This window comes from Phaseolus vulgaris, chromosome 2, assembly GCF_000499845.2.
Source record: "Phaseolus vulgaris cultivar G19833 chromosome 2, P. vulgaris v2.0, whole genome shotgun sequence".
Taxonomy (NCBI): domain Eukaryota; kingdom Viridiplantae; phylum Streptophyta; class Magnoliopsida; order Fabales; family Fabaceae; genus Phaseolus; species Phaseolus vulgaris.
This window is the reverse complement of record NC_023758.2, coordinates 942,932-956,818: the sequence shown is the minus strand read 5'-3', so window position 1 is coordinate 956,818 and position 13,887 is coordinate 942,932. Positions and strand designations below refer to the sequence as shown.

General features: G+C 30.9%; 1 protein-coding gene across 6 annotated transcripts; it reads right to left on the bottom strand.

The window, feature by feature from the left end:
- Positions 1–4,432: 4,432 nt before the first annotated feature.
- On the bottom strand, positions 4,433–11,856 carry LOC137810011 (branched-chain amino acid aminotransferase 2, chloroplastic). Of its 6 annotated transcripts, none has more exons than XM_068611116.1 (11): positions 11,358–11,600; positions 11,188–11,279; positions 10,935–11,109; positions 10,505–10,681; positions 10,286–10,417; positions 9,696–9,794; positions 9,185–9,301; positions 8,281–8,376; positions 6,555–6,667; positions 6,129–6,289; positions 4,433–4,787 (listed from the first exon to the last, which is right to left on the bottom strand). In XM_068611116.1, the coding sequence occupies exons 1-10, from the start codon at positions 11,478–11,480 to the stop codon at positions 6,175–6,177; spliced, it is 1,239 nt and encodes a 412-aa protein (XP_068467217.1). In that variant the 5' UTR covers positions 11,481–11,600; the 3' UTR covers positions 4,433–4,787; positions 6,129–6,174. The 6 variants fall into 6 exon arrangements, with proteins under 6 accessions (XP_068467217.1, XP_068467218.1, XP_068467214.1 ...); XM_068611117.1 differs by having other exon boundaries at positions 4,433–4,780; XM_068611113.1 differs by having other exon boundaries at positions 11,188–11,580.
- Positions 11,857–13,887: the final 2,031 nt, after the last annotated feature.

The following is a 13,887-nucleotide window of genomic DNA, read 5'->3' as shown; positions in this document are numbered from 1 at the left end:
TAGTTTTATTATTAATTAATCGAGTGTTCTGTAGGCTACAGGAATTTTGTTAAGATTTAATCAACTTTTAAAATATATAATTAGAAGGTAATTTAAATAATAAAATATTGATATTAATTCTCTTAATTATTTTAAAAATTAAAATCGTGGCACGTATATTGTTTTAAAAACTAAAGTAAATATATTTACTTTTATAAGTAATATGATATAATCGTTTCAATTTTAAATTGACTAAAATAATATCAATTGTTTCAAGTAAGATTAACTACTATATTTAAAGTATTATTTACTTTTGAAAATGAGTAAGTTTATCATAATTTATTTTTAAAAAGCATCTCAAAGAATTAAAAGAAAAAGAAATATAAATTGTTCCACTCCTGAACTGTAAGTTATGTTGGACTATTTCACTTACTTAAAAAACAATAAATTGTGAATTTAATATTAAATTAGAGGCTTGATAGATATTCAACAACAAGGTTGACCTAGCATAAATAGCAATCACAATTATCAGTACAATTTTCAATAGAGAAAAAATACATGCAATTTTACTAAGTGTTTTCAAATTATTTTTTAATTACCTCGATAGTTAGTTAGTGTAATAAAATTTACATAAAAAATAACATACTTTAGCAAAATATAATTTAAAAAATGGTAATAAACATAGAATGCATTTAAAATAAAAAGTTGTGGAAGAAAAAAAAGTAACAAACTTTTCAAGAAGTGAAGGAAACGGTCTTGGTAGTTGGCCACCATCATCTTCTTACTCATTTTCATAATAAATTAACCATGGTTAAGTAACTGCCTTTTCTTTTCAACCAGGAGAAAAAGTATAAAGGAAGAGTTCCTCTATTTCCACGTTTTGCGTGCGTAACCGTAGACCTAGTTTCAGGTGTGAGACAGTCCCTTTTTGACACAGTCCAATCTTTATTTCTATGTAAGTTCAAGGATTTTTCTTCACTACCCTCGACTAAGCAAAATTACAATACAACATTTACAAAGGAATCCATGTTCTAGTAATCTTAATTCTATCTAAAAGACAACAATAAATATAAATGATAATTGTTTTTTTTTCCCTTTTAGTCCATAGATCAATCATACGTTACTAATCAACAATGAAACTCCTAGAGTAATTGAAATAATAATTATTATATATATAAAAGTTAAATTTCTAGTCAAGAGAAATATCTCTCTACTAAAACATACACTTAAGCCAGAAAAAAATATTTAGTTTTAGAATGTTATGTTTATTAAGTCATTTTTTTTCTTATATAAGATAGTGTTATTTCATCTTCTGCTTGTATTTAGTTTTATTTTGATTTATATTCTTAAATTGATTACAATCTCGTATATACTTTTCATCTCTATAATTAACGTTCTTCCCTCTTTATGAGAAATAAATGATATTTTTTTCATTAATGTTAAATATCGACATTATGACTATTTCACTAGATGATCAGACTTGGTCCATGACCTCAGAGCCTCCCAACCTCAGATATAAGCCAATGAAACCGATAAGTTCATAACCATTATTTGCATAGATCGACATTAAGACAATTTCATCCTATGGTTGGATTAGGACCATGACCTCACAAAAATAAAAATATTTCGTAGTATATAAATTAGTAAAAATAAATATATTTTATAATATATAAATAAATATAAATTTCACATTATAAAATAAAATTAATTAATCTTAGTTTTTTGGGATGACAAGAACACTATCACTCGGAATCATCATCTGTGGATCTTCCAAGACTGTATATGATTTGGGGAGCTAATTTTCAGGTATATATAAGTTGCCCCTATTTTTGTATTCAATTAAGTAGTTTCTAGAAGTTCTGTTATGCAGGGTGGTGGAAAGCTTGTGGATGCGTGGTTTTGTTGTTTATGTGACCAGATCGTGACAGAGAATAATTGTAACTATTATTTGAACTGTCACATTAACTTAAAACACTTATTCAACAATAAGACTAAGTGTGACGCTCAAAATCCAAATGTATGAAACGGCCAATAAAGGTTTTAACGTAAGTTACAGTAGCAGTGAGACCAAGCGAAGGTTAGTAGCTACCCGCGGCGTTGAATCTTCTATCACCAATGAAAATGTCTAAAGAATTTGTATACTCCTTTTTATAAGATCAAGTTTATTCATGGAAATTTAGAATTGAGTAAAAGATTCACTGAAAGCCAAGTAAGTAAAGAATCACAACACTAGAATTATGAGTCATTGCAATGTTCCATTCTTTGCAAAATATCTTGTATTTAGATTTAATATATATATATATATATAAAACTATTGAATATTCTAGTGAGAGATATCCTTCTCGATGCAATTAAAAAAAACTATTGAATATCTTGTGCGATGAAAATCCACTTATTTTCCTAATAAAAAAGGTTATGCTGAGTGAGGTACGCGGTTTCTTGTTGTGGTTGCTTTGTTTGTGGGGAGAATGAGAATGGACATAAGAGACAAAGGGTGAGATATGAGATTTACATTTACATTTGAAAAAGAAAGCATGGTGTGAGTTAATGGTGAATTGTATCCAGATTGATAGTGGCATAGTCTGCGGATTAAGAGACACCTGTGTAGCACATTATAACTAATTCTTCATTCTCCCTCTTATTTCATTCCAACAATATTACTTTATTGTTATCATTTCACTGCTGATTAAAAAGCATAAAAAGTAAGCAAGTATGTCATTTTTATCATTCTTTATTTCTTTCTTTCTCCGTTTCAAGAATGCTCAGAGTCATGCTAATACTTTATGATAATGCTAATTGGATTAGCTCGTTTGCTTGATTAGGGGAATTCACTTAATAAAAAACCTTGTAAGAGGCAAATTATCTCACACAATTTCTGTCCCATCTCCATTCTCTTCTCTCTTTTTTATATATATAAAAAAAATGTTTTTGAATTGTGCAACATGCATCTCTATCTTTAATTTTTACCAACAACTCTTTCCAATGATTTTTATAAATTTCTATTTTAATGCGAATCCTTGCTTTCATGTTTAAACGTTTTTAAACTAATCAAAATACTTTTCTAAAATTATTATAATTTTATTTGAAATTTATATTTCAAACTTGAAGAAAACTCACAACAATAATATTAACTTTTATTGTTTAAGATAAAATCAACTTTGTTTAATATTTGTGTTTAATCCAAAAAAACAACAAAATTCAAGCTTTTGATGTAGCAGAAAAGAAGACAAAACAAAATGAATTCTAAATAGAATGAAAGGAACAGATGACGCTAATTAGTAAAATGATAACTTTGTTCATTTTTTATTTTGTTCACTCACACTTCTTTTTCTTTTTTTTTTTTAATTCTAAAATCTGGAATGTATTTTCTATATTTAAAAATATATTTCAAATTCTATAATTCAAAATACAATTTTGTATTCTAAATTCTAAAGTTTAAAAGGTATTTTCTAATTTGAAAGATATTTTCTGAACTTAAAAATACTTTTGAATTTTAGAATTTGAAATACGTTTTTTCAAATATAGAATTCTAGAAATCAGAATGTATTTTTAAATCTAAAAAATATCTTCTAAACTTTAGAATTTTAAAAAAAAAATGTATTTTAAAGTTTTAGAGTTTAGAAAGTCTACTAATTATAAAATTAGAAAAGGAAAAAAAAACTTACACTTTTTATCAAAGGGTAGTTTTAGAGTTAAAAGATTGATGGAAGTGTGGAAAGAAACTATGAAGGTGCAGGAAGAAACTATAATAGCCACTTTATCATATGATGGACCTTTCTCTGTGAAATACCATACTCAAAGGTGTTTCTTTTAAAGCCCAATACATTTCTTCCTGCACCCATTAATTTCAAAAAAGGATTATTTTACCCCTTTTAAAAAATAATTTTTGGATTACTTTTTTTCATGTTTCTAGAACATTTTTCAGAATTCATAAAACATATTTCTGAAATAAAAAAAATTCTTTAACAAATTTTTCAGAATAAACTTTCCAGTATTATATACATCTAAAATGTATTTTTCAGAATAATTTTTCTAGAGTATATTTCAGAAAAAGATTTCTGGAATGATGAGGAAGTAGATGGGGCTTTTTGGTCACTTCACCTAATTAATGGGCTGCAGGAAAAAATTTGACTGGGGTGCAGGAAAAAACACCCCAAATTCATTTAGCCTTTTTGTTTTTTTTCTTGTATGTTTTGTGATTTAATGTATAAAAAAAGTAAAAACACAATTTATAAAAACATAAATAAAAAGAAAGAAATGAAAATTTAATGTGAGAATAAAACATATTACTTTCAGAAATACATTTCAAGAAGTCTCATCGTTTCTTCCATAAAAAGAGAAATGCGAGTTTCAAATTAAATGATCAACCCTCATGAACTGTAAAAATTTCAATTTTTAACTGGCTAAACCATCAGTCTAACGCCGTAATACCAAAATAATAAAAACTAAAAAAAAGGCAACCCATGAAAAATATAATATTGTGAGAATACTGGATAATCACCACACCATTGCAATTACACCATCAGAGGGAGAAAAAACCATTATAACCATTTCCACCAGTTGTTTATGCTAAAAAGTGCTGCTGTCCTTCGAACAGGTTAGCATCAATTAAAATTTCCCTGCCCAACCATCAACGTCATCCCTATCACGAAATAAAACTGAAACTCTAATTTGCTCCTTAGATTGTGTAAAATGTCATGGTCTAACTTCACGTTTAATACGTTGTACTTGTTACTGTGGGTGCCGTGATAAACCGAGTTGAATTTGAATTCAAGAGAACAAATAGCTCCCGTCAGTCTGTCTGATTCCTGAATGCAGAGTTTATTTCGTTAATGCCATGTAATTCGAATACAAGATTGCACTATTCTAACTAATAATATAAATTCGATTAAAAATTTCTTATGCACCTTGTATTCATCTCAATGTAAGACATTCTGGAAAATCCATTTCAAAAATGAATAAAAAAAATCCAAAAATGTTATCAGGTGCAGAAGAACCACCCAGATATTGTGGTATGGTACATTATCAACTAACTTTCAATTTGGCAACGTTACTGTAGATTATTAACTAAGGACCAGTGTTGTTAAAATCGCGATTTAGATCGTTAAAATCGCGATTTTACGATCTTTCATGCTAAAAACGTGCTGGATCGGTGCCTGGATCGTTTTCTCAACGGATCGGAGCGATCCAACAATCCAAGGGTTGGATCGGCGATACATGGGCCTCCGCGTTCCGTGACGCGGCCCAAAAAACCCCTTAATTTTAAAAAAACCTAAAAACCCTAATTTGAGTCTAAAAAACCCTAATCCCAAAATGCAACCCTAATTTGAAGAACCTGTGCCTCTGTCGCACCGTTTGGCCGCCGACCACGCTACCTGTCGTCGTCGCCGCCTTCGTCGATCGTGCCTTCGTCATTTGCCTTCGCCATTCACGTCGCACTGCCTCCGCCACGACCGTCGCACAGTCGCACTGTGCGATCTGCTCTGCTCCGTTAATTATGTTATGTATTTGGACTATTTAGTTATGTCATATATTTGGACCATTTCATGAATTATGAGTCTATTTTTAATTATCTTATATATAGTAACTCGGATAGTAACTCTTCCGAGTCGAGTTACGATCCCCGAGTTACGATCTTTATTTCCCTCTCTGATCTGCCTACGAGTTACGATTTTAACAACATTGCTAAGGACACTTGAAGCATTTCCTACCTGGGAAAGGAATCAACTAAGAAACATAAGCTCAAAACCTGGGTTGAGGGTTTAGGTTTTCGTGAGCTTGTAAAATATAAAAAAACTCCTGCAAAATCAGTTGAGCATGTTTAGGACCTCAACTATTCCTGCTTTTACACCTACTTTTCTACTCTAAGCTCAGACACTAATGCCATGCCCTTTTCTCTACTTCCACCAAAAAAATTAAAAGAAAAACAGGGTACACAATTAGCTTATTTAGAAATTTTTCAACCAACAAAAAGATAAATAATTCACTGAACATGATTTCTTCAGCTGGAAAGAGCCGACCGTGCTTGTTACAGCTTTCAAGAGAAATAAAATATACCGAACAGTACTATCTACAGCAGCTAATCATATACATATATATGACAGCAAAATTTTAAAAGCAACTTCTAGAACTCGGAAATATAAACGCACATATGTTTTCAGCCAAGCATGCAACTTTGAACTATTCCTATTGCGCTTATCTCAGCTCAAGAGTCCAATTCATCTCATCCGCCGTGAGACCCATCTGCAATCTGGTTAGGACAGTATAAAGTTGCTGTGAAACCACACCAATACCATCCCCATATGATACCCTGCAGAAATTAAAGTAAAATAAAAATGTCAATCAATGATTCAAACTGGCTTTTTATAACCAATGATTGGCATAAAGGGGTTTCACTCGGTTGACAGAATACTCAGTTTAAAGGTGGGTTTGGGGGGGGGGAGCACAGGTCAACGACGAACATCTGATCATTTTTATTTTTTCGTTACCAAATTACAAGTCTTTGATTTGCTCTCGGTTAACATATTTGTTAACGTACAAGATGCAAATTGTCTTTCGCAATTAGTACAACGTACCTCTTGCCAAGATAAGTAATACTGCCAACAGGTGATACAACCACAGCTGTTCCCGTGCAGAAGACCTCGTCAGCATCTAGCAATTCATCCACTGATACGAAACGCTCCTCAACCTGCACGTATATCAGATGAAACATGAAATTAAGAAAAAAATGTGCAGCTGATGCCATTTGAAAATGTAAAGAGTAGCGTAGTCTCGAGTTTAAATAAAACTGTAACCTCTACCCTGTTATTTTCAAGGTGACATTAAGGAACAATTGCCAAGAATGAATGATTAAAAACAAATAAGCAGGGAATAGGAGTCAAGCAAAAAACCATTTAGGTGGCCAATGCCTAAACGAAGGGATAAAGAGCACTGTGGCTCCTATATATAAGAACAAGAGAGACATTTATAATTGTATAAACTACAAAGGGATAACTTATCACAGTATGAAATAATAGAAAAATGTGAATGCGTATAGAGTAAGAGAAGAAAATGGAATAGTAAAAGAAAAATTATGTCAATGGTGTCTTTCTGCAACAAAAGATATTTATCTTCTATGAGGGTTGTTGTAAAGTTACCAAAGTAAAGAAAAATTCTTATACATAATTCTCATTAAATTGGAAAAAAATGACTGAGTGCAAGAGAAGTGCTGTGGAAAACTTTGAAAAAGAAAAGTGTTCACTTGGCTCATTTTTTTATTATACAACATTTATGACGGGATAACTACTACCGTGAGAACTCTAGAAGACGAGGGCAAGTACTAATTTGTAAGGATGCATCTACACCAAAGTTTAGTAACAAATCCCTAGTTTAATCTAGTATTGGATACAATGTGCTTAGTAGGGACACACAAGATTATCCCTAAATGTATATTTTTTGCATATGGTTTGAAGAATCAAGGGAAGAGATTAACTATAAACTAGCTTTGGAGACACATATCAGAATCAATTGATTATCACTTGAGCTGGGGTGAGACAAAATATACGCATGGCAACTTCAGCAAAAACACGAGGAAACTAGCTTGGACATAAAATTGGGAGAAGTCATATTACATGTTTCAAGGTTTATGGACATGGCATCTATATTACAAAGTGGTAGAAAAATTAATGAAGATGTCACACACAGGATACAAGTCGGGTAGTTAAAATAGAGGAAGTCATGAGGCATTCTGATTGCAAAGTACCTATCAAGTTTCTATCTTATTGTTATTTTACTTCTATACTTTATGGAAGTGTATGTTGATCTTTAAAGGGACAGAAGAAAAAGGTGAGAACAGCAAAAGTAAATATGTTAAGATGAATGTGTAATCATACAATAAAGGGCATTATATGGGATGATTGTATACATTAAGATATTGGTGTAACATCTATTGTGGAAAATATGAAAATTGGATAAAGTGATTAGACACATGCAAAGGAAAGAAGGCCAATAATAAAGCTAGTGATGAAAATAGTAGATAGTGTGTTTTTTACTCCTGTAAAAACGGGTAGAAGGAAACCAAGGATATTAATGAAATTATTAAAAGAGATTCCTGGGGAATAATATCCCTGATAATTCAGTTTTTAACTGAGATCAACGACATCATATGATCCATATAGCCAATTTCACTCAGTGGGATAAGGTTGTTTAGTAGTAATTCAGAAATAATAGCTCACTGAGATATAAAATATCAAAATTGTAACTTGTAAGATATCAAGTAGATAGTATTCATCAACCAACTCCTTAACTTGGAATTTAAAATACCTGGAATCCTTGGCTTCGAGCAACATCAATAATACTTTTGCGAGTAATGCCAGGTAGGATTGTCCCTTTAATAGCAGGAGTTGAAATAATGTTACCCTGAAATGACGTAGGAATAATAAAAGCATGACGGGGTGAGTTCAAATGAAAAGGATAGTGCTTGAAAACAACACAAGTTTGAACCACAAAATACACAAAAGAGCACCAAGAGTTTAACGAAATCCATGCTCGAGAAAACATGTGAAAATACCAAATTGAAAAACTTCATGGTCCAGACAAGATTTATATGAAATTAACAAATTTGTACAGACTAGTGTATAAAGATTCCTTTATTGAAGCCGCCAAGAGGATGAGATATCTTTGTAGGATTCTGTGGATACTGGACTCCAAATAAATAATACATTTGACCTTGTAGCAAACATGATTTATACAACTTAAAATTACAAGTCGTGTTGAAAATACTTTATTTTGAAAAGGTGATAAGCAAAAGGTAAGATTCATAGCAGGGATGATTTCAGTTGTTGAGAGTTTGCAATTAGCATAGCCACCAACTTGTTGATGAATCATGGATCAAGAGGCTACCATTGCTGAAATTTTTTCCAAGTATAGCTAGAAGATACTTCAAATCAGATGATGGGGCTCATTCAAGAAATCGATAGAAAATTTGCACGTATACTTAAATGATTGGTAATTCTGACTACTACAAGATATTCATCTTACTATTCCAACAGGTACATGTCTGGGTAAATTATTCATGCATTTGTGAGAGAAAAGAGATGTGGCAGTTGGAAAATAATTCAGTGCATGAAAATGTAACAGCTGGCAATAAACAATGATGCTTATATGTGTGTGTGTGTGCACATGTAAATGTGATCTTGAATTCAAACTAGTTGATTAAGTACAATACCTTAACAACAAAAATGTTGCACGAAGAAACCTCCTCTAGATATCTTTTGTGCACACAGTCAAGGTATAAAACATCAGAGTAGCCTTTAGCTTTTGCTTCAGACTGTGCCTTCAGAACCTACAAAGAATAATTGCACATGTTCACACAGAGAGAAAGTAAGTAATTTAAAGAAAGAGAAATAAAGTGGCAAGAAATGACAATTAAGAAATCAAACAAATAACTTAAGCATCTGAAATTGCTGATATACAGGTCATTTCTGTCGATAAAAATATAGAATTTTTAACAGGAAGGAACTGAAGGCAGCAAAAAAAATCCTCAGTTTTCTCCTGTGGTATGTACAAGAAAGCAATTAGTATTTAGGAAATATAAAATACCAATTGAAACCTGGAAAAAGAGAAAAATCTAAAGTTTAAATTTTTTTGATGATTTAAATTAAAATAGAGAGAACATGTAGGAACAAGTAACAGTGGACAACAAATAAGAAAGGAGAAAGGGATGCAGTCTGGCTTACTGCAGCATAGTTTCCAATGGTCTTCACACCTCCAGTGCCACCAGGAGTTGCCCGATGTAATTCATGTTCCACAATCAAATTGATCGGGGCCAAACCTTCCTGTGGTGAAATTCATACTTTATTAATTTCTGGTAGGACACAAGTATGTTTAATATAGCAATAGTAAAAGATGTAAAAAAGAAACAAGTATGACAATGTTATGTTGAAAATAATAATTGTTAAGAAAATGTGATACTATACTAATATATGTAGTAGAAGTAGAAAATAAATCACACAAAGAAAATAGGTGGTAACAGTATGGACCAATAGAACACTGATGCAAATTTTCTTCATCTTTTCATACTACAAATTCAACCCATTCAGTCATATCAGCAAAATCTATAAACAATTAAATTCCTATTGATGTTGCATCTCAATTCTCATAATATCCAGCTCCCAGGCTATAAGATTCAAAGAAATCGTTCAAGTTTGTCTAAGCTATGGGATTTGGATCAAAATTTGTTATTTACTTCCGTAAGAAGATAATGAAATTGGAAAACTTATACAATAAAAAATAAAGACGATGTCTTTCAATGAAACAAAATAGATACCTTAAAGTAGTTCCCAACAGGTGAAACATATATTAGAAAAGTGTACTCTGGAGAAGGTGCAAGACCAAGTACAGGTCCACTTCCCATTAGCAATGGTCTAATGTACAATGAACCTTTACCCGGAGGGGGAACCTGAAACCAAAGTTCACCTAATCAATCTGACGTCATTACAAAATCTAAAATGTTTAAGGCGATGACTGGGCTCCATAACACCCTTACCCAACGTTTGTTTGCTAAAACAGTATCCTTTACAGCTTCCACAAACTGCTCCACAGTAGGCGACGGCATGCACATCCGCTCTGCCCCTATCTGCATCCGCAGACCATTTTCTTCCGGACGGAATAGGAGTATATTCCCATCTTGTTTCCGATACGCTTTCAAACCCTCAAACAATCCCTACAGTGGAGAAGAGAAATAAGTTTTCCAATAAACAAACACACAAGGTAACTTCAATTCAAATGTTAAGAATACGGATACAACTAGTTGGATTTCAATTCTAGAACATTACAGAATAGTACCAAACACAGTTCACCTAAACAAATTCAAATATAAATTAAGCATTGTTTTCAGGTCAAAAGCAATTCAACAAACTGAACAACATAAAATCGGAAGTTGAATATGTAATGCCTCAAATAAAATATAAGTCAACCTGGCCGTAGTTTAGAATTCCGGCGGAGGGGTTCAATTCAATGTTCCCAAAACGCTTAAGTTCACCTTTGGAGAAGGTTCCACCTTGAGCGCATTTCATGACATACATATAATCCGTGGGTTGAATGCCAAATCCAAGGTTGTCCCATTCTATGTCAGTTAAATCGATCGTTTCACTGTTCCATTCCAATATTATTCCGATTAAACAACGGAAGCATTAAAAAGAAGAAAAAATGAAAAGGAGAAGAAAGGACCTGTAGGACTCGGATACAGTAGCGGAAGGCTTGAGAGGAGAAGAGGCTTCGAGAAGACTGAGCGGACTGAGAGGAAAATGATTTGGAACAAGCTGCAGATTAAGGGAAAAATGAATTAGGGAAGATAAAAGAGGACAGTAAGAGATTAGGAGAAAGGAAAAGGGATAAACCTTGAGAGATAAAGAGCGAGAAGGTTGAACGAGGAAGGGCGATTGGTGAAAAGGAAAATGTCGAGAGGGGCATATCGGGCATGTTAGTCGAATGCGTGCGCAGACGGCGGCGCTGCCCTCCATTTTATTTTCTTCTCTGTTTCTCTTTCTCCTTCTCTACAACACCGACGACAATAGAAGGGTTCGTACAGCACGTGCCTGATATTTACCAACCTAAGGTGATTCTGAATCTCTCTTTTCCTTTTATCGTTTTGTAATAATAAATAAAATAATAAATACTGTAATTAGTATTGTCAATGGATTCAAGTAGGATCGCGGGCGAATCAATACTCATTGGTGTCGATGCGATTGCCATAATCTACACCTTTCATTTTAAATTAAGAAAAATATTTTAAATTTGACAACAATAGTTTGAGCCGTCAAAAGGAAAACTGCATCGCCTGCAGTTTACATTTGAGTGCAGCGTATCACTACAATTTTTATTTTGTGAATTTGGAACAAGGATGTTTGGGATAACTTGTTTGCATTATACAACATGCTTATGCTTATCTAAAATCCACTACTCAATTCTAATAAATCCACTAGTGTCGGCTAGTTGCCAGGAAAGTTTGAATAGACTATATATATTATTATTATTATATATATATGAATGAGATTTTTATGTTTAAATTAATATTATTCTTTAAAAAAAATATGGTTAAAACCTTTGTAATTTTAACCCTAATTTTGCATGATGTACTCTTAAATATTAAATTAACATAATTTACATGAGTAATTAAATTTCTTTATTTTATTTGTTAAACTTTTTTTTTTAAATTAATTTTAAAAAAATAACTATTGTTTCCCATTTTATTAACATAATGTTTTTAATTTTAAAATTATCTTTAATACTTTAACTACCCTTGTACGGTGAATTTGATTAAAAAGTAAAATACATATATTTTTCAAAAACTAAATATCTTATTCAATGTAATTACATAAATAAACATCTGATGTCCTTTTTTTATGTATTTTTTCAAATAACTACTATATAAACTCTACCATTATTATTTGTAACATATAATTACATTTATCCTAAATTGTGAAAATAATATATATATATATATATATATATATATATATATATATATACTCACACACAACATGTACATCATTTATTTTATTGTTTACATATAATATAACAAATATACAACACACGTATATCAACAAGTATAATTAGTTATATGTTTACATATTATATATGAAGATATTTCTCATAACACTTTTAATAAATAATTTTAACTAAAATATTGCTACAAAATATTGAAATTATTAGTCACATTTTATAATGTAAAACACTCATATTTATATTAAATATGTTTTATTAGATATTTACATTTGTCATCTGATCAAGGTAGTCTACACATTTACTCTAAGTTGATGCATAAACTTCTCATTATCTTATATCTTAATTTGTGTAATTAGATCACTAGTGAATTCATGATATTTTCTCGCATTAATGAGCTAACATGTTTAATAATGTCACCTAAGACATGACACTAAGTATCCCACATATATCCATAAAAGGTCACCAACACACTCAAGAAGAAACTCATAAAGAACTATATGTCATAATGATATCACTATACTACACACACATGCATATATACATTTCACATCATACATACAATCAATTTATCAATATTATAATGAGAAACACATGTACACTATATATATATATATATATATATATATATATATATATATATATATGTTTAAATGGGTTTATGGTTTAAGGTTTATGTTTTAGGATTTAAAGTTTAGGATTTGAGGAATCATTATGAAAAAATAACAAAATTCATTATAAATAGCATCATGTCACTTTAGGAACGTCTTTTTTCACTCACACACAAATCAACTATGGTGCTTAGCAACATACACATGTTCTAAAATCTTCACCTACGCTATAATTGATGTTTAAGTGACCTATTTGATTATCGTAACACATATACATAAATCTATAAATTCTCAAAACTATAAATACCACCTTAACACGGATTGAACAATCATTTCATCACTTGAACAATATGCTTTTAAAGAAACAATAATTATCTTAATTTTTCCTTCACTTTCACTTTGAAGTCAAATTCATCCAATGTATCAATGACACCACCATCAACACTTAATAAACAAATTATATTTATAAATAATATAAATATCAAAGTTTTAATATGGAATTAAGCAACCCATTAATAAAAGTTAAATTTTCCAATATACGAAAATTTTCATTTTTTTATACAATGTATATTTGAGACGCACTTAAAAAAAACAAATAAAAAATAAAATTGAGATTTCACTTAAATAATTATTGACTTTCAAAAATACGTGGTGCATGATTATGTATATATTTTCTTAACTCCCATAATAATTTAAGTTTTCGCTGAACTATTATTTTAGTAATTAAGTTTTTTGAAAAACTAAACGAAATATTTTTTTGTAGATAATTATTAATTAAGTTTAGTTAACTACTTTTTTTTAGTTTAGATGTTTT

What these genes read in the sequence shown, in the direction of transcription:
- LOC137810011 (XM_068611113.1), bottom strand. Translation starts at nt 11,480, where the DNA reads ATGGAGGGCAGCGCCGCCGTCTGCGCACGCATTCGACTAACATGCCCG. An exon ending in ACTGTATCCGAGTCCTACAG is followed by an intron (nt 11,110 to 11,187) that starts GTCCTTTCTTCT and finishes GGAATGGAACAG; the next exon opens with TGAAACGATCGATTTAACTG. An exon ending in CTGTTGGGAACTACTTTAAG is followed by an intron (nt 9,795 to 10,285) that starts GTATCTATTTTG and finishes ATTTCACCACAG; the next exon opens with GAAGGTTTGGCCCCGATCAA.